The sequence below is a fragment of the Carcharodon carcharias genome, chromosome 28 (genome assembly GCF_017639515.1).
Source record: "Carcharodon carcharias isolate sCarCar2 chromosome 28, sCarCar2.pri, whole genome shotgun sequence".
NCBI lineage: Eukaryota > Metazoa > Chordata > Chondrichthyes > Lamniformes > Lamnidae > Carcharodon > Carcharodon carcharias.
In genome coordinates, this window is record NC_054494.1 from 25,795,219 (window position 1) to 25,818,211 (window position 22,993).

Here is a 22,993-nt window from a genome sequence, read left to right on the forward strand (position 1 = left end):
AGCCATTAAAATTACTAATATACTCAATAAAGGTAAAGTATTCCAGTTAATTTTAGCGAATGTCATCACCATATAGGAAAAAATATTGAAATTTTAAAATAAAGTGAAAGTACAATTTACATAATTTTTTTTATAAATCTATATGTTACATTGGTCTAATATTGCCACTTATAAAAGTGCAAAATGGGTTTCCAAACTGCACAGTATAGATTCAGATTCTTACCTCAGTACAAAGGTTTTTCAGGATAGTGAAGTCCCATTTCCTGGCATATCCTGCATTATACTTCAGTATTGCATCCTTAAAAGAGAACAGTTTCCAAGTGATGGTTATTTAACCGCTTTCATTTAAAGAATCCATTCTCCAACTCATCAGTGACAAATGCCACAGTTATGCCTAAACTAAAAATTTGTGTAACCAGCCAGGAATAGTGCAAGAGCCATGGTTCATGGGTGGAACTTATAAAACTAGGCAAGTTTGAGAAATTCAGTGGATGAAAGACCAGCAAAGTAGCAACAGCTGAAAATGATTGAACCTTAAACCACAACAGTCTGAAACCACCAGTGAATTCCAGAAAAATTAGAGTAAACTCTCAATAAAAAAGTAAATCCAGAGTGGGAAAATACAGAAAATCCAAAGATTTTATTTTTTTAAATGACAGCTAAAATTGTTCATTGCAACTAAGTGTTAAGTTGACCAAATTGAAAATGCACTCCTATGATCTGCCTCGAACAATGTTGAATACCATGAAAAGAATTTTCTTCCATTTTTATTTAAATCACAGTGACACTTCAAGATTATTCTTATTTTTTTTTTATTCCCATTTAGCTTCTTAAGGTTTATTCCAAAGCTATATTAGGGGTGATCCCAGCTTTATTCCTTGGCCTCTACTGATCTCAGTCAGAGAGGCAGTAAAAGCACAAATTACCCTCAGAATTACTGGCTTGGGTGATGAGAAAGCAAAGAAAGTCATGATCAGCATCTTGCAGCAATGCATATGGGATGAGGATAGCAATTGAATTTGGTTGTGATACCCTACATAACAATTACCCTCTTTGCTGATTTTTAAAAAATGGCCATCACAACTATGGCAGCTCCACGAATGATCTAATCCTCTCATTCCACTCTTCGGACTTTTACTTTACCCTTTCAATAGTTTCATTTTTTGAATATTTATCCACTTCCTTTCTGGAAACTGTTATCACTCCTTCTGTTCAGACATTCCATTTCCTATAGGTTAAAAACTTCACTTCTGGTATTGGTGATGGCCATAAGTTTAAACCCTTTAGTTGCCATCTCATCAATGCGTGAAGCAGTTTTTCTCCATTTGCCTCATCAAAACACCTTCTAAATTTCAATACCACCAATCATTACTTAATCTTCCCTACGACAATAAAAAAAGCCTCAGCTCCTCCAGTCTCACATCTTAACTAAAGCTTCTCATTCCCTGCATAAGTTTATTTATTTGTTTTTGGGATATGGTTGATGTTGGCGAGGCTACATTTATTGCCCAAACCAACATGCCCCAAGGAGGGGTAATGGACTTTCTCCAAGAACCCCTACAGTCCTTAAGGTGTTAATAAAAGGAATTCAAGGATATTGTCCAATCAATGTTGAAGGAATAGTGACATATCCCCAAGTTAGTGGCTTGTGATTTGGGGGAAACTTGGACCAATAGTATCCCCACAACATTGCTGTTCTCCTTTTTAGTGGTTAAGGTCACAATGGAGAAAGATGCTGCTGAACAAAGCTGGGTAAATTGCTGACTTGCAGCCTGCAGTTCATATGTACTGCTGACACAGTTTGCTGGTATGATAGGATGGATGAAGGGGGTGAATATTGAGTCGTGTGCTCCAGTCAAGCAAACTGCTCTGTCCTGGATGGTGGTCAGCTTCTCTCAATTGTTATGAATGCATCCATCCAGGCGAGTGGTAAGGATTCAGCTTATTAAATGTGCTCTCACTGTGGTTTTCATACCTTCTTAAAGTAGGGTTTCCAAAACTGGACACAATATATTAACCAATGATTTGTCCGTGCTTAGCACCATCGCCTAGATATTTTGCTATAAAGCCCCATTTACAAAACCTAGGATTAAACCGTTTTTTTCAACTTTCCCAACAAGTAAGCATTTTGACTTCATTTGTGCTTCACATGACACATCAGACAAGTTGGCAACTCGCTGTGTTGGAATCTCAGAGATATGACAGGTTGAAGTTAAGTATCAAAAATGCAGAAGGCTAATTTTCAGGTATCATAGTATATCTTTAAAAATGTGTGAAGCATTAAGAGGGCATTATTTTAAATTAACTTTGGGAAGGCCTCTGATAATTCATTGTAGATTATTAACAATTTGTAAGGCGATTTCACAGAATACAGAGGGAAGAAATTTGGACGTTCCACCTCAGCCAGTTATCTGGAATCCACTTAATCCCATTTCCCTGCCTGTCTGTCCCTATAGCCCTTTGAGGGCAGCGATTATTATGATATGACAATTAGAATGCATTGACTGCATTCATGTGAAAAGTTTAATCATTCCCTCAATAAAACACTAGAATGCTTTTTTGTTACTTCATCACTGCAATCAATAAACTGATGATGACCGTACTGTTAACTAGCAATTGCTAAAATGCCAGGCGGAGACTTGAAGTTTAGAAAAAATGATTTAACATACTGCAAACATCCCATGAATGCCCACAATCATGCCATTAAATCTGTCTGCTGCCTGTCTCAAAATTTGCAAAATGTCCCAAGAGCAAAAACGCCAGCTTCTCCAAGAATCTCAATGCTTACTCAACTAATATTAATTACTTAATTAATAAGTAGAGGGTTTCTAGACCAGAAGCAGAGGATTACTGTTCTTAGAATTTAGCATTTATAGTAGAAATCTAGCCCTAGGGAATGTATAGTTAATAAGGAGTCAATAAGCAGTTATTAGATTTAAATTAATTTATTAAATAGTTCTAGAAATGGCAGTTGCTGGGGTGAAGTGCTTCATCTGTGGGATATGGGAAATCTGTGATGCTTCAAGTGTCCCAGACAACTACATCTGCAGCAAGTGTACCCAATTGCAGCGCCTCACAGACCGCATGGATCGGTTGGAGCAGCAGTTAGGAGCATTCAGGTGGCGGAAAGCAGACGAGGTCAGTTTTGCAGACGTGGTCACACCCAAGGTACAGGCAGATAGATGGGTGACCGCTAGAAGGGGCAGGCAGTCAGTGCAGAAATTCCCTGTGGCTGTCCCCCTCTCTAACTGGCATACCATTTTGGATACTGTTGGGGGGGGGGGGGGGGGTGGCCAAACCAGGGAAAACAACAGCAGTAACCAGAGCAGTGGCACCACGGCTGGCTCTGTTGTTTAGCAGGGGGGGGTCAAAGCAAAGAAATGCATTTGTTTGAATGCGAGAAGTATAACAGGCAAGGCAGATGAGCTTAGAGCTTGGATTAGTCCTTGGGACTATCATGTTATTGCTATTACAGAGACTTGGTTAAAGGATGGACAGGATTGGCAGATAAACGTTCCAGGATTTAGATGTATCAGGCAAGAAGGAGAGGGATGTAGAAGAGGTTGGGGAGTTGCACTGCTGGTTAAGGGGAATATCACAGCTGTACGACAGGAGGAAACCTTGGAGGGCACATGCAGCGAGGCAATATGGGTAGAGCTCCGGAATAGGAAGGGTGCAGTCACAATGTTGGGGGTTTACTATAGGCCTCCCAATTGCTGGCCGGAGATTGAGGAACAGTTATGTAGGCAGATTTTGGAAAGATGTAAAAGCAATAGGGTTGTTGTGGTGGGTGATTTTAACTTTCCCTATATTGACTGGGAATCACTTAGTGCTAGGGGTTTGGATGGTGCAGAATTTGTAAGGTGCATCCAGGAGGCCTTCCTGAGACAATATGTAGGTAGTCCAACCAGGGAAGGGGCAATACTGAACCTGGCCAGGTGGTCGAATTTTCAGTAGCAGAGCATTTCGGGAAAAGTGACCATAATTCAGTAAGTTTTAAGGCACTGGTGGATAAGGATAACAGGGGTCCTCGGGTTAAGGTGCTTAATTGGGGGAAGGCTAATTATAACAATGTTAGGCAGGAACTGAGGAATCTAGACTGGAGGTGGTTGTTTGAGGGCAAATCAACAACTGACATGTGGAGGGCTTTCAAACTTCAGCTGATAAGAATTCAAGACCGGCATGTTCCTGCTAAGATGAAGGATAAATATGGCAAGTTTCAGAAACCTTGGATAACGAAGGATATTGTGAGATTAGTCAAAAAGAAAAGGGAAGCATTTGTAACGGTTAGAAGGCTGGGAACAGATGAAACCCGTGGAGAATTTAAAGAAAGTAGGAAGAAACTTAAGCAAAGAGTCAGGAGGGCTAAAAGGGGTCAGGAAAAGTCATTGGTAACCAGGATTAAGGAAAATCCCAAGGCCTTTTATACATATGTAAAAAGCAAGAGTGTAGCCAGGGAAAGCGTAGGCCCACTCAGGGACAGAGGTGGGAATCTATGTGTGGAGCCAGAAGAAATGGGAGAGATACTAAATGAGTACTTCTCATCAGTATTCACCAAAGAGAAGGACTTAGTGGTCAATTTGTTTAGGGAAGAATGTGTAGATAGCCTGGATCAAAAAAGAGGTGTTAGGCGTCTTGAAGAATCTTAAGATGGATACATCCCCAGGGCCAGATGGGATCTACCCCAGAGTACTGAGGGAGGCAAGGGAGGAGATTGCTGGGGCCTTGACAGAAATCTTTGTATCCTCACTGGCTATGGGTGAGGTCCCAGAGGACTGGAGAATGGCCAATGTTGTTTCATTGTTTAAGAAGGGTAGCAGGGATAATCCAGGAAATTACAGGCCAGTGAGCCTTACGTCAGTGGTAGGGAAATTATTGGAGAAGATTCTTCGTGACAGGATTTACTACCATTTGGAAGCAAATGGGCATATTAGTGAGAGGCAGCATGGTTTTTTGAAGGGGAGGTCGTGTCTCACTAACTTGATCGAGTTTTTCAAGGAAGTGACAAAGATGATCGACGATGGAAGGGCAGTGGATGTTATCTGCATGGATTTCAGTAAGGCCTTTGACAAGGTCCCTCATGGCAGACTGGTACAGAGGGTAAAGTCACATGGGATCAGAGGTGAGCTGGCAAGATGGATACAGAATTGGCTTGGTCATATAAGACAGATGGTAGCAGTGGAAGGGTGCTTTTCTGAATGGAGAGCTGTGACTAGTGGTGTTCCACAGCGATCAGTGCTGGGACCTTTGCTGCTTGTAGTATACGTAAATGATTTGGAGGAAAATGTAACTGGGCTAATTAGTAAGTTTGCAGACGACACTAAGATTGGAGGAGTTGCAGATAGTGAAGAGGATTGTCAAAGGATACAACGGGATATAGATCGGTTGGAGACTTGGGCGGAAAAATGGCTGATGGAGTTTAATCCGGACAAATGCGAGGTAATGCATTTTGGAAGGTCTAATACAGGTAGGAATTATACAGAAAATGGCAGAACCCTTAAGTCATCGACGGGCAGAGGGATCTGGGTGTACAGGTCCACATGTCACTGAAAGTGGCAACGGAGGTGGATAAGGTAGTCAGGAAGGCATATGGCATGCTTGCCTTCATTGGCAGGGGTATTGAGTATAAAAGCTGGGAAGTCATGCTGCAGCTGTATAGAACCTTGGTTAGGCCACACTTGGAATATTGCATGCAATTCTGGTTGCCACATTACCAGAAGGATATGGAGGCACTGGAGAGGGTGCAGAGGAGGTTTTTACCAGGATGCTGCCTGGTCTGGAGGTTATTAGCTATGAGGAGAGGTTGGAGAAACTCGGATTGTTCTCACTAGAGCGATGGAGATTGAGGGGCGACTTGATAGAAGTTTACAAAATTATGAGTAGCATGGACGGAGTAGACAGTCAGAAGCTTTTTCCCAGGGTGGAAGAGTCAATTACTAGGGGACATAGGTTTAAGGTGAAAGGAGAAAACTTTAGAGATGTACGGGACAAGCTTTTTATGCAGAGGGTAGTGAGTGTCTGGAATTCACTGCCAAAGGAGGTGGTGGAAGCAGGTACAATAGTGGTGTTTAAGAGGCTGCTTGATATATACGTGAATAGGGTGGAAATAGAGGGATACGGACCCCAGAAGTGCAAAATGTTTTAGTTTGACAGGTAATATAATCGGCGCTGGCTTGGAGGGCCAAAGGGCCTGTTCCTGTGTTGTACTTTTCTTTGTTCTAATAGTGGAAAACAATTACTTCATTCAACATGCAAATATGTTCAAAATAACTGATTCTAGCAAGGTATTTCAAATAAATTCCTGGTGAAACCCGACCCCCGGCCCACAATTGCAGATTTAACTTTATTTCACACTGCACCTTTACATCCTCAGAGTTAGTAAATTTTCTTAACAGTGCTGTTCGAATCAACTCCCACCGACTGCTCACGTTCTTGCTTCCATCCTGAAAAGTGAAATCAAAACAATATTATCTTGAGGTGTGGTTTATGTTCACAAGCAGTACAGTACAACTTACACAATACAACCAATCACAAAAATAATTCAAAAGTGCAACCTTTAAAATTATACAATTCCTTTAAAATACAAACTTTTAAAGATATAATTGATTATTTTATGAAACAATATGAATGGTCTTCACATCCAAAATCTGCTGTATATGCAACATTACTTTATATATTCAATGGTATTGTCATTGCTGGATCATCCACCATCAACATCCTTGATCAGAAACTGAACTGGGCCAGCCATATAAATACTGTGGCCATAAGAGCAGGTCAGAGGCTGGGGATTCTGTGGTGAGTAACTCACCTCCTGACACCCCAAAAGCCTATCATGTACAAGGCACAAGTCAAAAGTGTAATGCAATACTCTCCACTTGTCCAGATGATTGCAGCTCCAACAACACTCAAGAAGCTCAACATCATCCTGGACGAAGCAGCCTGTTGGATCAGCACCCTAGCCACCCTCTTAAACATTCACTCCCTCCAACAACTCACCAAGCCTCCTTTAACAGCGCCTTCCAAATCTGCAAGCTCTACCATCCGGATGCATGGGAACATTACTACCCGTAAGTTGCCCTCCAAGTCATTCACCATCCTGACTTGGAACTATATCGTTACTTGGGTCAAAAGTTAGAACTCCCTCCCTAACAGCACTGCAGGTGCACCTAAACCTAATGGACTACAGCGGTGCAGGACAGTGGCTCACCACCACCTTCTCAAGTGCAATTAGGGATGGGCAACAAATGCTGGCCTAACGAGTGGCACTTACATCCATTGAAAGAATAAAAAAAACAGTTCAAATACTGGGGTGCCATTAAGTGACAAATCCCAACTAAATTCTCAATCGTGCAGAAACATTCTCTTTCAAAAGCATCGAGCCCACTATTCAAGCCAGAATAACACATAAAACATCATGACGCGTGCTCCAATTGTCAACCATATTTTAGGGATCCTGCAGTGTGGACATGCTGTTGTGGCATAGCTGATGGTAAATGCTGAGTTGCTCAAATCCCAAAGGGAAACCTGAAACAACTGCCACAATTGTTTTGCAATTTGTATATATTTTGAGATGCGTGCCTTGAATTCAGTGGTAATAAAACCACTGAGTCTTATAGGCTTCTTACAAAACTAAATTAAATCTTTATTAAATTTTTAAAAATGATTTTAAACACATACATAGGTTTACAAATTACGATAACTCCTAGCCCCCACTAATTAATCTAACTCCCAGTTACACCTTCGTTAAGTCAACAGTAAAACACAGATTTAAACAGACCCAGGCAAAGCACATGCCCTGGTCAGTCGAATTCAAAGTGAGTTTTCAGCTTGAGGCTTAGATGCTAGAGGCTTTTCATACTTGTGTTAAATCTAAATATGCTTTCCCCTTACACATAACCACATCTCCTTTACACTTATTTTCCCCTTTGAATGCAAATTCCCATTATTTCACTATGTCTTTGGACTTTACCACTCTATGAATAAAAATCTATAATAGCACCAATCTTACCAGTAATCTTTGGGAAAAATAAATACACTATTTCTTAACTTCTCCTGGCTAGGTGAAACATTTCACTCCCTCTTTTGAATTCAAGCTTGTCTGGCTTATTTAAAAATGCAAATGTTCCCTTTACATCTCACATTCTAAAACTTCACCCATGTTTACCTACTTAACATTTCAAATCTAGCTCGTCTTCTGATACATCAAAGCCTTCAGACCAGCTGCCTTTAATTCAATTAATTCCCCCACACACATACAGACGCACAGACATAGACCCCACTATTACTCTACTATACAATAAATTCCAAGAACACAATGAAAATTATTACATTTTCCTGACAATGCTAATATTCCTTGCAAACCATTTTCATGCAATAAGAATAGTTTTGCTTCAATATATTTATATCTGCACAAGGCTCCAGGGTACAGTCATCAAACAATGGTTGGAGAAGCTGTAGTCAGAACTCTGAAATAAGTACAAATAATTCCTTGAGTGAAGAAGAGTAATTGTAATGCAAGATTTTGCCTTCAGTATTCATGGTGCTTGGAGCCCAAGATAGAAATGCATTCTATGGCAATCACACCACCCCTCCACTCCCACATGCAGGTAGAATCATCTGTTGGCAACCCTACTCCATTCCCACACTGAGGTCCCTGCCACCTCTACCTCTCCTCTCTTTGCCACATTCCCATATTCTCACGTGCTCACTACCCCCTCTTCTCCCTGGTCACCATTGTCCCTTCTTTGTCCATTCATTCTCTCCTCTTCCTTTCTTTCTTCTCTCCTTTTCCTGTCTCATGCTGTAAACTAACAAATGTATTGAACAATGCAATCAATAAATGGAGTACTCAGCACAAACAGCATATTTACAGAAAATACAATCTTCACTGTTTCCACTCAACATGTCGAAACAACAGACACTTCTGCTCTAACAATCAACATTAAACTGACTTTTAAAATGTAGTCTTTTATTTCTTAGTTGTCTGTTCATTACTATGGTGTCCTGTGATCAGCCACATCTCTGCTGAGTTCAGGCTAACCTCTGTCTCTGCATCATGCCCAAGATATGTTTCCAAGTTCCTTTGAAGACATCCCAGAAGGAACATTAAAAACTGTATCTTTCATTACTAGCTTAGGTCATTAATCATCAAACATTACAGCTCAGAAGGAGACCATTCAGCCCATCATGCCTGTGCTGGCTCTTTGAAAGAGCTTTCCAATTAGTCCCCACTCCCCTGCTCTTTCCTCCATAACCCCGCATTTTTCCTTTTCAAGTATTCATTCAATTCCCTTTTGAAAGTTATTACTGAATCTGCTTCCACTACCCTTTCAAAGAGTGCATTCCAGACCATAACTCTCTAAAATAGAAATTCTCTTCTGGCTCTGCCAATTATCTTAAGTCCATTTCACTGACCCTTCTCCCACTGGAAACTGTTTCTCCTTATTCACTCTTATCAAAATCCTTCATGATGCTGAACGTCTTTATTAAATTTTCCTTCAGCCTTCTCTGTCCTAAAGGGATCATCAACTTTAGTCTCTCCATGCAACTTAAGCTCTGCATCACTGGTGCCATTCTAGCAAATATCCTTTGTACCTTCTCAATCTACTGCACCATCTCTAAGGGCATTACGCTCTTTCTAAAACGTGGCTCCCACAGTTGGACACAATATTCCATCTGGGATCTTAAAGGATTCAGCATGTGACCAGCAAGATAGAATCCAATGAATAAATTATATCAGACAAAAAGCTTCATTGTTTTCCACACTAGCATTAGAATAAGTAATATTGTCATGCAACTGCAGCAAGTCAAACATACTGGTTAAAGGTGTTCCACAAAGCCATTCGACTTTGAACCATAAGTGGCCATGTTTTCTGGACAATAATTATATACAATTTGGGTGCTAGTTATTCAAGAAAGGTATGGACCAGGGTAGTATAATCTGTATGATTCAACTGAGGTAAATGGGAATTTATGAGTTAAACTTTATATATATTCCAAAGACAAAAAAGCTTGATCACTACTGATCTAGAAGATAAAGTCAATGTATTCCTACTGATCTTGAAGTGACACCTGGTGATTAAAGTTAAGAACTGCAGATCCAAAACAGCCCATTTAAAGCAAATTTTCGTGAAATAAAATAATCATAGAATCTGACAGCACAAAATCACAGTTCATTGAGCCTGTGCTGGCTTTTTGAAGGAGTTGTCCAATTCAGTCCCATATCCCAGCATTTTCCCATAACCCTGCAAACCAGCATATTTTCAATTGCCTTCTGCAAGTTAATATGGAATCCGATTCCACATCTTTTAGGTACTTTATCCCAGATCTCAACAGCTCTGTATATGAAGAAATTTCTCTACACTTCCCATTTAGTTCTTTTGTCATTTATTTTAAAACTATGGCCTCTGGTTACTGACTTGTCAGAGGAAATTGTTTCACTCTTGTTACTATCCCCACAGAGACCAGTAACTTTTAAAAAGAAATTTGAACTTTGAAGTTCGAATTGCTGAAAGGATGACACAAGAGGATTTTGCGTTTTAAGACTTTTACTGTAACAGTCTAAAAGTACTGTTGGCTAAACACTATTGTTATAGTCCACTTATACTTTAAACTACAGAACAGAAATTTCCCTTTTTACTTATAACACAACCAATAAAACTCCACTTCACACCGTTCCTTAAGCAGAAATTCAATTCTCTGGAAACCGGTCCGAAGTGATTCTTAGTTCCCAAGGCTTTACTTCTGTTCTTTTCCTTTTCCAGCCTGGTAACTTTAACCCTAGAATTGTTTCTCACAATGAAGGTTTTTCCTGGAGATTCGCCCTTTTGTGCAAAAAGGTGAATCTTCCAGCCTCGTTTCAAATCCTCATGAACTTGATCTTTTCAATCCGAGGACAAGCTCCCACCTGCATTTCTGGGAGGTGCACACAGAGACTTTCGACCTCTAGATATTCCCTCTCTCCTGGATCCTGGCAGACTGACTTGTCTGTGAGTTTTGAGGAATATCTTTGGGAAACCCTCTCCCTCTAAAAGCCTATCTCCATAGCATTGTGAATTACCTGGACCTTGTATCCAGGTAGAAATGCTAATTAGCTATCCATGAAACCCCAACTTCTTTTATCTTGGAAATAAATGGACAGTTTAAAGCATAACTGTTTACAACCCAACATTCTCAAGAACTTCCTGGGTCTTTGAAGACTAGCAGTCTAACCACTGTAAAAACAAATGCTGCTGCTGTTTTCTCCAAGTGTGAACACCTTACACCTTCTTTCCAATCAACAACTTGGGCCTACCTTTAACAGACATCACCCAGGCCTGCTGTCAGGCAGGCAGACTTCAGAACAGGTCACATTTTACCCTTAATTAAAGGCACAGTCCCAAAACATAACAATCTTATAAATTCCATATTTGCAACACTCTACTTGTCCTATCAAAATCTACATAATTTTGAATACACTTTTCAGGTCTCCCCTTAATCTTTTTGACTCAAAGAGAACAACCTCAGCTTCTCCATATAATGAATTTTCTCATTCCTGGCATCAAACTGATTAACCTTCTCTGTACTATCTTCAGAGCTTTGACATCCTGCTATAAGTGTGGTACCCAGAATTGTACACAATACTCCAGCTGAAGTCTAACCACTGCTTTGTAAAGTTTTAGCATGATTTCCTTGTTTTTGTTTTCAATATTCTCATGTACAAAGCAAAGTATCCATGCACTTTCTTAACTGCCTTACCAACTTGCCCTGGCACTGTCAAGAATTTGAGAGAATGCACCCACAGGATCCTCTGCTCTTATACATCCTCAAGCCACTTAGGTTACATCTCCTCCTCATGTTGCTCCTCCAAAAGTGTAGCACTTCACACTTATCCGAATTAAATTCTATCTGCCATCTCCCTGCCCATTTCAGCAGTCCAGCTACATTCTTCTGAAGTTTGCTATCAATACAACTTAAAATTAAATTAGCACTTCTACAAAGTCTTAAGTTCCTTGTTCTCCTATTTTTTAAGCAAAAATTTGAAAAATGAGGCACATAACGCATTTTCAAACAATCTTTAGAGATTGTTACCTTATGGAAAATCCACCTTTCCTTTTCTCCTCATTCAGTTAATCCATTTACAAGTAAGTTAGTTGTCTTAAATGAGAAAGCATTTCATTTGTTGATAGTGTTGCAATAATCCAAAACTACATTGGAAATTTGTACAAACCTGCAAATGCTTGATTCCAACGAGGTATAAGTAGTGGAGCCCAAGGCTACTCATCACTATAACCCACCCGGTTTTTATTAGGTAATTTTTACCAGTTCACAGCTAAACCACCAGGCACAATACTATGCCAAGACATATTCCAATTTGGCAGTGGGGAAATTGGAGGATTGCTTTCCACTTGCTGCATTTGATGGATCTAGTTTGCTGGCTAATCACAGAATGAAATTCCTAACAGCCATAGCAGAATGAGTGACAAGATGACTGGTCCAATGACGATTAAGTCCTGGATTATTGTTACAATTTTAATTGCATTGTTACAAAGTTGCCATGTTAAATCTATCCACAAAGGTTGCAGGTTCATACCTAGAAGGCCTACACAGTCATGGTGATCAGGTATTTTATGTATTCAAACTTGTTAAATTAACTGTTTTCTAATTCAAGCAAGCTCCAGAAAAATGAAAAGTTATGGAAATCTGGCCCAAGTTCTTGGGCTGGGTGAACTGTAGTCCAATTCGAATCAGTTGACCATGCTTGCAACACCCATAGAAAAATGAATGTTAAAGTTTAAATAAAGTATGGGAATTCTTTACCTCATTTTCAACAGGAAAAAGATTTTGCTCAGAGCAGGGCATTTTCACGTGCTTGTCATCCCAGGCATCTTTAAAGTATGTGGGATAGGGTCGAGGGACTTCACCACTTTTCAACAAGTCTGTCTGCAATAAGCACAAAAGTAACTAGCAACAATTGCAAATCCTGTAGGAGAAATGGTAAGGCAGATTTTCATACCAAATAGATGTACATGTCAAAAAGAAATAACCCTTAGTTTGACATCCCTAAAATATCAGGGGAAAGAAGTACACAAAAAAAAAATTTGCAAATTTCTTGCTGCAGTTTCTAGTTTGTTGAAGTGCTGCAATCATTTGGTATAAAGTCGTTTGAACTACTTTAAATTTGTAAATGAGAGTGTGAACATCAACAGTGATGACAGTAGATTTCAACCTCGCTCAGTTGGATGATCTTGTTCACCTTGTACAGCAATTTAGGTCTGATGTGAAATGATTGGCAATCTCAAAACAATTTTTTGTGGATTTGGTCCCAAAACACAGAACTCAGTAATAAGTCAGTATTACAGACACTTCCCTGATGGTTCTGTTGGATAAGGTAGTATGTAGCCAGATTTCCCTGTAACAATGCTCAATAAATAGTTGTACAGAGAATAGTAAGTTGGGTATTCATATTTTCAACTAAATAGTGTACTGCTTGGAAAGAGAATTTATTTCAACTTACTCGGATGGTCACTGAGTGATTGCTAGATACTCTTAAAAGTGGCAAAACATCACTGCATTCTGGCATCCTTTGCATCTCAGTGATTGGAGTTCCAAGCCATTTGACTTCCATAGAGCATCTTCCTCGGTTAGGTCTTTTGTCTTCCATGTCAGGATTCCCTCTTCTAGAAGTCAAATATTTTTTAGCATAATATTGCAACTCGCATCGGAAATCTAACAGCTAATTTGTAGATCATAGAGTGCAACATTTCCTTAGTGTCAGAGGATGAAAAAAATTCAAAGAATTCAAAACTTAACACCTTCTAGACTGATTAGCTTATTTTGTGTATTCAAACTTGTTAAATTAACTGTTTTCTAACTCAGGCAAGCTCCAGAAAAATGAAAAGTTATGGAAATCTGGCCCAAATTCTTGGGCTGGGTGAACTGTAGTCCAATTCTAGTCAGTTGAACATGTTTACAACACCCATAGCAAAATGAATGTTAAAGTTTAATTAAAGTATGGGAATTCTTTACCTCATTTTCAAAAGGAAAAAGATTTTACTCAGAGCAGGGCATTTTCACGTGCTTGTCATCCCAGGCATCTTTAAAGTATGTGGAAACCAAATCGAACCAAAAATCGTAACCCCCCGGGTGAGCAAAAATCTGTTCATCTTAGTCAATGTTCAGATTTGTCTTTCAAACCAAATCAAAAGTTTAAAATGGAAAAAAATAAATCCTTTACAGCAAGACTCTGTTATTATCAATTGGTTTAAAAGGACACTAAAATGATATCTTTGGGAGAAAGCATTTATCCTTATGCTAATTCTCATTACCTTATTTAGTAAAACACGATTGTGATAGAAACCTGTAATCTATGCCTCCAAAGGAACTTCAACTAGATAAACATAAAAACCTAAGAAAGGTCATTTTTTTATTTATATTAATAGTTGTTTGGTAGTACAGAACTTGAATATTGCTGTAAAAGAGACGTGGCGAAGCCTTTTGTCTTGCACTCATCAGGACAATTCACAAGAATACCAATATAAGGGGAAACAACGATTTATACAGTATGTGAAGAGAGTGCTGATTGGTTGGCAAGTGCATTTTAAAATCATAGAATGGCTACAGCACAAAAAGATGGCCATTCAGTCCATCTAGTTTAACGTTTTGAAAATCTGGCATGATGCACTGTTTAAGCCAATATTTACCCACATAATGTGATGCCATCTTGTGGATGCTCTCCACGCCTCTCGTTAAATACGAATGTTAAGCATACTCGAATCAATAGGAAAATATATGGAAATGGGCAAACCATTAATCTACACTACATAAATAAAATGCATACATCAGATGTTAAAGAAAATGAATCATTCATGCCATGGTCTACTAAAGATACTACTGAACCTCATGCTTGGAAATGCTGCAGCATTAAATTGCTTTCCGTGCACTATCATTCTCTTATCTACTGTGGAAATGTTGCATACAATACGCAAGATCAAAAGAGATCTCGGAGCCCTAAAAAAATCTCCAAATGATAAATTCACAGATTAAATTGGGGACTCCCCTTGCCTTGCAAGAGCAACGCCACTGTGAAGTGGCCTTCTAAGAACAGGGACGGTCAACAGCAACCAGATAAGATAAAAACAAAAAAACTGCGGATGCTGGAAATCCAAAACAAAAACAGAATTACCTGGAAAAACTCAGCAGGTCTGGCAGCATCGGCGGAGAAGAAAAGAGTTGACGTTTCGAGGACTCGAAACGTCAACTCTTTTCTTCTCCGCCGATGCTGCCAGACCTGCTGAGTTTTTCCAGGTAATTCTGTTTTTGTAACCAGATAAGATAGCCAGCCAAAGAATACTGCAACACAATGAGCAAGTTCCAGTTACATGGAAGTCAGGTTATATAGGTTTTTTTTTATTCCTCTGCTTCCTTTCAAGTTCACATAGCCTTGACCGAAAGTGATGAGGTCAGCACAAGCCCAAGTTGCAAGCTGTGTAGTTGCTGATATCCATTCCCAACTTCCACAGGCAGGCAGTTGCTTCAAAAATATGTGCCAATTGTGCAATATTTTAAGATCAAGTGATTACAGAACACACGCAATACAATAAGTGATTTGGGGATGTTGGAAAAAACTCTCAAACATTCACTTACAGACTTTTCCATTTTTGACGGCACCAGATGAACAACCCAGAAGCAGGTGATTGCTCCTGATTCCTGTCCTTTCCATTGCTGGACACACACATTACTGCAGCACTTCTGCAAATGTAGTACTTTACTGTCTGTCAATTATACAACATGCTCAGTTCAACGCAATTACATCCCGAGGGGCAAAAAGTAGGCAGTACAGAAAAACTATAAACTTATGATACTCAAATATTTTTACAAGCTAATTGTATCATTAAAAAGAGCAAGCATATGTACTGCTATTCCTCACTGACACAATGCCTAACACAGACTGTCCAGAAAAAAAATTGGCATTTACAGTATTAAATGAGTAAAAGCTTTACTTGAGGGCTAGAAACAAAATTGTTTCCAAATGTGTTGTAAAGGAGCCGTCTGATGTTCAGATTAAACCTGATAATTAACCCCTGAAGGATGAATTCTAAAATTCCGGTTAAACACACAAATGCCAGCCATGTCAATGTCAGCATGCTGCAGCTCGACTGTCGCATACACCAGCGCTTTTTGGTGTGACGGGTGTCTCGTGTTTTCTTCACAGTGGTGGGAAGTATTGACACAGAACCTGCATCACATCAGCAGCTGACCAAAGTTAATGGGGACACGTCCATTCCTTTTATTATTGTAACTTGCACTGGCAATGGTAAGCATTTAATATTTACTTAAGAGTATTTGTTTTGATTATGACACTCAAAGTTGTAAGTTTTCTGATTACATTCTGACTTTTAAAAGCATGGGTTTGTTCATGGCCAATTTAAACTGAGATTTATAATTTCAATTTGGAAATAAATTAAATCCAGAAAATTAGAAAGCTAGTTTCCAGCATTTTTCATGCCACCTTCATCCTCATTACACTTGAAGGTATTGACTCCTACTAGGGTACAGTTCTGTGGGCACTCTCAAGTCTCTGGGTACCTGCCCAAGTGGCCATTTTTCATACAAACCTAACGAATGAGTGATGGCAGGCTATCCAATGGTAGACAACATCTAGCCAAGTGCTATCTTAGCTAAAACCCATACATGCACACTTTCCAGCGTGGGATATTGGATAGTGATCAAAATAGCACTGAATTAAATATTTTAAGATATGTGGCACTATTGTAAACTTTTAAATTTTTTTCTCCATTCATGGGATGTGTACATCGCTGTAAATTTCAGCATTTACTGTCCATCCCTCATTGCCCTTGAGAAAATATTGGTGAGTCACCTTCTTGAAATGCTGCAGTACATATGGTGTAGGTACATATTAATATGGCATATTGTAGCACAGCTGTTATCTGCAGTTTGTGCCCCAATAGCTTAGACACAACTTGAATCACCCTACAATAGTACAACCCCCACTGCTTAAAGTGGGCATGCTAATGTTAACAAAATTTATCTGCTTGACATAGTTGATCGTCTTAATTTATTACAAGCAGCACCTTTGTAATTGGCTCCTTTGGTATTAACAATTTAGTACTATTGCCTGACATAGGCAGCTGACCACGATAAGCATGGAAGGTGCAAGTGCTGGGCTCTGTGCAGGAAACCTATCCACCCAAGTGAACACAATAATACTGTGTAGCACACTTTTCAACTTTCCTTGTGTATGACATCTTAGAACTAATCTAATAACTGGCTATACATCTTGTTTATTTGGAGGGCCTTGCTGTGCCATTCATGTGATTATTGCACTTGTCCAGATAACAAGTAACAACACCAAAAATAAGGGGAGATCAAATTGCACACAGCTAAACTGAAACAGCAGAACATGTTGTCTACTAATATGCTCCTGTCTTCTCAATCTATCACAAACAGTGCCACAGCAGATTCAGCATTGCAAATTTTCAGACCCCACCCTGTTAGCATAATAACACAACAAATCATGCTGTGAAATAAAACTGAATACTGTCAAGTTACTTTCACTTTCATTTCCAGCTCCTGGGGAGAGAAAAACAAATCGAATCCATACATGTAGAAAATCCTTAATCAGTCCAGTCATTTTCCAGTTGCTGTGGATTCACATATCTACACAAATGTATTTTTTAGTGTTTAATTGGAAAGGTTTTACTTCTCAGGGTCATGGCCTGCCTGGAAAGCAAGAATAAAATTACTGTGCACTTATTCTGCATATAATATTTTTTCCCTGGTGCAATTTTTCATTCAGCTCTAATTATAATAGCTGATGCAGCTGAAGCAGCAAAATATAACTCATGAAAAGTCCTTCAACATCTATGTTACAATTCTTTTCAAGAAAACACTCTTCTAAACCCTTTTACTTAAATAAAGTGATTGCACTGTGCAAAACTAGGAACATGATTTTTGTACCTTCTAGACAATACATTAGAGGCAGATTCACAGAACTATTCACAACTACCTGATAAACCAGCAAATACAACAAAGCTATAGTACGCACTGTATCAACCAAACTAATACCCCAGCCCCACAGCATCTTCTACAAACCTTCATGATCACAAAACACACAATAGCCACAGTACAGTAGCACAGTATAACATTCTGCATTAAAACACTTTCAATCAGTTGTCCAATTCCCAGCTGAAGTAAATTCAGCTAATTAACAGGGCATTTCTTCCAGCTGCACTGCAGGAACAGGCCTTTGCACATGTCACTAACTCCTTTCAATCTGTTTAGCAAATCAGCTCCACACAGACAGGAACAACCTCCCACTGTTTTTGCTTCCTGCTTCCTGTTTTGAAAGCAAACCCCAAATCAACCAAACTACGAGAGATCGGTAGATAAGTTTTAGTGTATGCACTCTTACTGTTTCACTTGTTGGTCTTTGAACTATCGTAATTGGTGTTCAAATTTGGAAGATTAAGTTACATTGCTGTTAACACAAAGTTCAAATGAGGGGAACATAAACACAACCACATGTGGAATGCTAGCTACAAAACATTACTAGGAATATGTAGGAGATCAATAATAAAGCTCTACTATTTCCTTTTTTAAAGAAGTATAATAATGAAATATTGCAAACTAAATATTGCACACTAATACAAGTAACACTTTTGAAAAGTCTCCCATTATATCTATAAAAACAAAAAAACTGCGGATGCTGGAAATCCAAAACAAAAACAGAATTACCTGGAAAAACTCAGCAGGTGTGGCAGCATCGGCGGAGAAGAAAAGAGTTGACGTTTCGAGTCCTCATGACCCTTCGACAGAACTTGAGTTCGAGTCCAAGAATGAGTTGAAATATAAGCTGGTTTGTGTGTGTGTGTGTGTGTGTGTGTGGCGGGCGGGGGGGGGGGGGGGGGGGGGGGGGCGCGGAGAGAGAGAGAGAGAGAAGTGGAGGGGGGGTGTGGTTGTAGCGACAAACAAGCAGTGATAGAAGCAGATCATCAAAAGATGTTGACATTGTTGTTGACATCTTTTAATGATCTGCTTCTATCACTGCTTGTTTGTCCCTACAACCACACCCCCCCCCCTCCACTTCTCTCTCTCTCTCTCCGCTCCCCCCCCCCCACCTTAAACCAGCTTATATTTCAACTCTTTCTTGGACTCGAACTCAAGTTCTGTCGAAGGGTCATGAGGACTCGAAACCTCAACTCTTTTCTTCTCCGCCGATGCTGCCAGACCTGCTGAGTTTTTCCAGGTAATTCTGTTTTTGTTTCCCATTATATCTAAGTTATTTATATTCATACCTACAAAATGTTACGTGATTTAATTAACTTACAATAAAATAAACTGCAAACGTTCTGAACGACTTCAATGGGTAAATATGCCACTTGATGTTTATTAGGCCAAACAGGTCTGAAAAATCACAGATTTGATCCATAATCTGCGCCAGGTTAACTGATCTCTTTAGAAGTCTAGAAGGAGTGGTAATAGCTACAGAAGGAGTTGGTCATTTGCAACTGAGATGAGAAAGTTCCTCACTCAGAATTGTGAATCTTTAGTTTTCTAACCCCGACAGCTGTGGATGCTCAGTCATTGAGTACATTCAGGATAGAGATCAAAAGATTGTTGGACACTGAGGGGAAACGATATGGGGATAGCGCAGGAGTGCAGAGTTGAAGATGATCAGCCATGATCTTATTGAATGATGGAGCAGGTTTGAAGTGCTGTATGTTCCACTCCTGCTTCTATTATTTATGTTCTTATGGAGATATGTAGGGCAACACGTCTTCCTATGTAAACTACAACCTGCGTTCACCAATAAAACTAGAATTCACTATCCAAAGTGCTGATTTACTGACTGACAGAAACAGTGTAAAATTTCCAATAATGTCTGTGCACAAGCATTTATAAAACAAAGATAGTCTGCAATTAACTACTAAGCAACTACAAAAATATTACAATGCTTTTAAGCTCAATTGTTTCTTCACTCAACTTCACGGTAGGCTTTTATTTATTTTCACTTTACTACAGGCTACATTGCTAGGGTCAACAGCAATTTGTAATTATGCTGCAATATTAATGTTGATAGACATTACAAGGTGCTTCATAAAAGCTTAAGAAAGGAAACACATCAAACCAGTGTTAGGACAAATGGCTAAAGCCTTAGTTTTCTCATGCTGGCTATTACTTGGTGTCATTATACTTGGTGTCCTATACTGAAAAACAAAATTTTTTTGCAGAACAAATGGTTTAAGATTCAACATTTTACAATCTTCTGACCTTAGCGTATTCGGTACAAAGCTTACAGGATCTTAGTCAAATTTTGAATTCTAACACGGTTAGTGGCCCTGAAGGCCACGACAATATACTGAAGTTCCTGCTATCTATGATTTTGAGCCCTGTCCATTGGAAATATTGCACAGTGAGCTCACATCCACTAGGAACTAAAGAAACTCTGCTCATACTTGAGCTTACACAACTACCCTTACAATGTTCTATAAAAATCCATAATACAGGAATGAGAATGGCTCTACTCAGTCCCCAGATTGACCTATTAGAAAACTCCTCAACCTTCGATTAAACTCTACCTCATACCCAATAACTCTAATTGTGCTTACTGCACGCAGCAACCTTGTCATTGCTATTTAAACCACGGAGCAATCTCATCAATTATTTAACACAACCATGGTGATGCATGTTGAAATATGGATAGCAAAAGAGAACGTTATGGCTACGAGTGGTTTAACACGTTAAAATGTGATATACGCACTGAATTAACTAGTCACATCAATATGTAGAAGATGCTACACGAGAAAAGAAAAAAAAATCAAAAACAGCTAGTTAATATATATATTACACACACACACACACACACACACGCAAAAAGCTTGGAATGTAATGTAGAATTCTTTGGAAAATATATTGAAAGGTTCTCCCTGAATATTCTCTCTCACACAGAAAACCTCAGACAGTAAACCTTTAGTGACATGTTTTACCAGCTGAAGAAAACATATGTAACCACTGATGGAACTTGCATATCCTTTTGTTAAAGCCATTCCTTTTCTCTTTCGGGTTTCCTGACTTCTTGCTGATATTGTCCCAATATCATTCTCCACATCTTGCCTCAAAGGCCGTTGTTTATGCTCAAGTCCACCAATCCAACAAGTGGGAAATGACAGCTGAGTCCCAGCCTGTCCTTGTCTGGTAGCTGCACGCAGACTGATAGCAAATGTTGTTTGAGCAAACAGGAATGGGAGCCCTGGCTGATTTTCCACTCACTAACAAGTAGAGATGAAGTTAATTGCAATATCCTCCTCATCATCTTGACCGAGTTTAATTATGTCAGTTTAGAGTGGGAACACAAACCTTTTTTGTCCATATGGCTCAATCTCTAACTGGACAAACTAGTCAAGCCATTGCAGGCCTTACTCACTCATGAAGAAACTGTTCAATCTCTGTCACTGCTGAGATTTTCTTTCTACACATGGATCTCCAGATTATAGAAAAATTAAAAGAACATTACCTGTTTATCCTTTGTGGCTTCCTTTCCAGGTACTCAAAATGATCAGTGATTTTTCTCAACACCTTTGGGGGTCCCTTCTGATTCCCCAGCTGTGATGAATAACTAGATGATGGGTTTATTTTTTGCTCTGGCTTTCGTGCTTCATGTGTTCCATCCTTTAAACCACAAAATGCTTTAGGCTGTGCTTTTATGAATGGATCCTCACATTGGCAATGTATGCCTTTTTCCACTTCCATCGTTTCTTCAACTTTTTTATGATCAGAATAGGTATCAAAACAATAAGTGTGGGTAAGTGAGGTGTCATCCAAACCTTCTGAAACTTTGGATAATAAACAAATATGTTTAGTCTCTGATTCATAGGAACTATTACCTGAAGTATCTACTTGCATAGGTAAGACAGACTCGGTCTCTTTCTTAACAGCGAGCCAAGCTCCTGTGGCTCTCTTTCCATTATCTTGGTTTTCAGTTCCACTTGGGCCTGGCAAATACTGCTCACAGCTAGAATCAGAGAGTGGACTCTCTGGGACAATGTACATCTCATCAAATGGATCCTCAATTGACTTTGTGGCCTCAAGGTCAATGATGTGATGGTCCTCTTTAAGAGGGGTTATCTCACCAATTCGAGTGGCTGTGATATTCCTTGCTCCTTTTGTACTAGAAGGTTTTATTACCCATTCCTCAAGAGTCTTGCACTTTTTTTTATGTGGGGTAATGCTCTTACTGTTTTCTCCAGAACCAGAACTTTCCACTTTGGCATTTGGTACTTTTTGGTTATCGCTATCCCTTTCAGAGGTGCATCTGTCTATGCTTTTGGCGATCCATTCAAATCTCTCAGTCTCTGAACTGAAGGGATTTTTCACTTTCTGTTTTCTAGTTTTCTCTTCAGCCTCACAGTACCCTGTTGTTTTACTGTTTTTGGACTCATTTTCAGAAGTATTCATCATACTTCTCTGCTGCACATATTGGTCTGCTTGTATGTCAATCCTTCCACCCTCATTAGAAGTTCCTTCCAATCTTCCACCTTTGTCTTGCAGCATTTGTTCCGTGCTGTAAAATAATATTGTTGAGCTGAAAGAACTATTTAAATACATATGAATGTGAACTTGATAAATTGATCACCCTCTGTTAAAATGAGCCACCCTCTGTTAAAATGAACCACTTGTTTTTATATTTTCTAACCTCCCCCACACACTCGCAAAACCTAAATTTTAATCCATGGATACTTCATTTGAAAAATCCTAGGATCAACAAGGAGCTGTATCTGAGATTGTGGAAAAGGATACATACATAGCCAATTGCTCCAGAAAAAACCAAATGTGAATTCCTGTCAAGAATTTCAACTTGACCGTGGGCATCCCAAGCTGAGACCAGTACTGTAGTTACTAAGCTTCCCCAGCTGCCTTTAATCATGATTAACTTCCAGTTAGTTTGCCCCTAGTTAGCTTGAGGGCATTTGGACTCAGTGGCAGATGGTGTAGG

At 39.3% G+C, this 22,993-nt stretch overlaps 1 protein-coding gene across 8 annotated transcripts in view; it reads right to left on the reverse strand.

The window, feature by feature from the left end:
* The window catches only part of parga (poly (ADP-ribose) glycohydrolase a), a 184,984-nt gene that overhangs the window by 148,768 nt on the left and 13,223 nt on the right, over nucleotides 1-22,993 (reverse strand). For all 8 annotated transcript variants that reach the window (XM_041176258.1, XM_041176254.1, XM_041176255.1 and 5 more), the window contains 5 exons: nucleotides 21,515-22,561; nucleotides 13,496-13,658; nucleotides 12,799-12,921; nucleotides 6,360-6,443; nucleotides 224-298 (listed from right to left, as the gene is read on the reverse strand). In XM_041176258.1, the coding sequence (XP_041032192.1) occupies nucleotides 224-298; nucleotides 6,360-6,443; nucleotides 12,799-12,921; nucleotides 13,496-13,658; nucleotides 21,515-22,561 (1,492 nt within the window). The remainder of the gene's footprint in view (nucleotides 1-223; nucleotides 299-6,359; nucleotides 6,444-12,798; nucleotides 12,922-13,495; nucleotides 13,659-21,514; nucleotides 22,562-22,993) is intronic.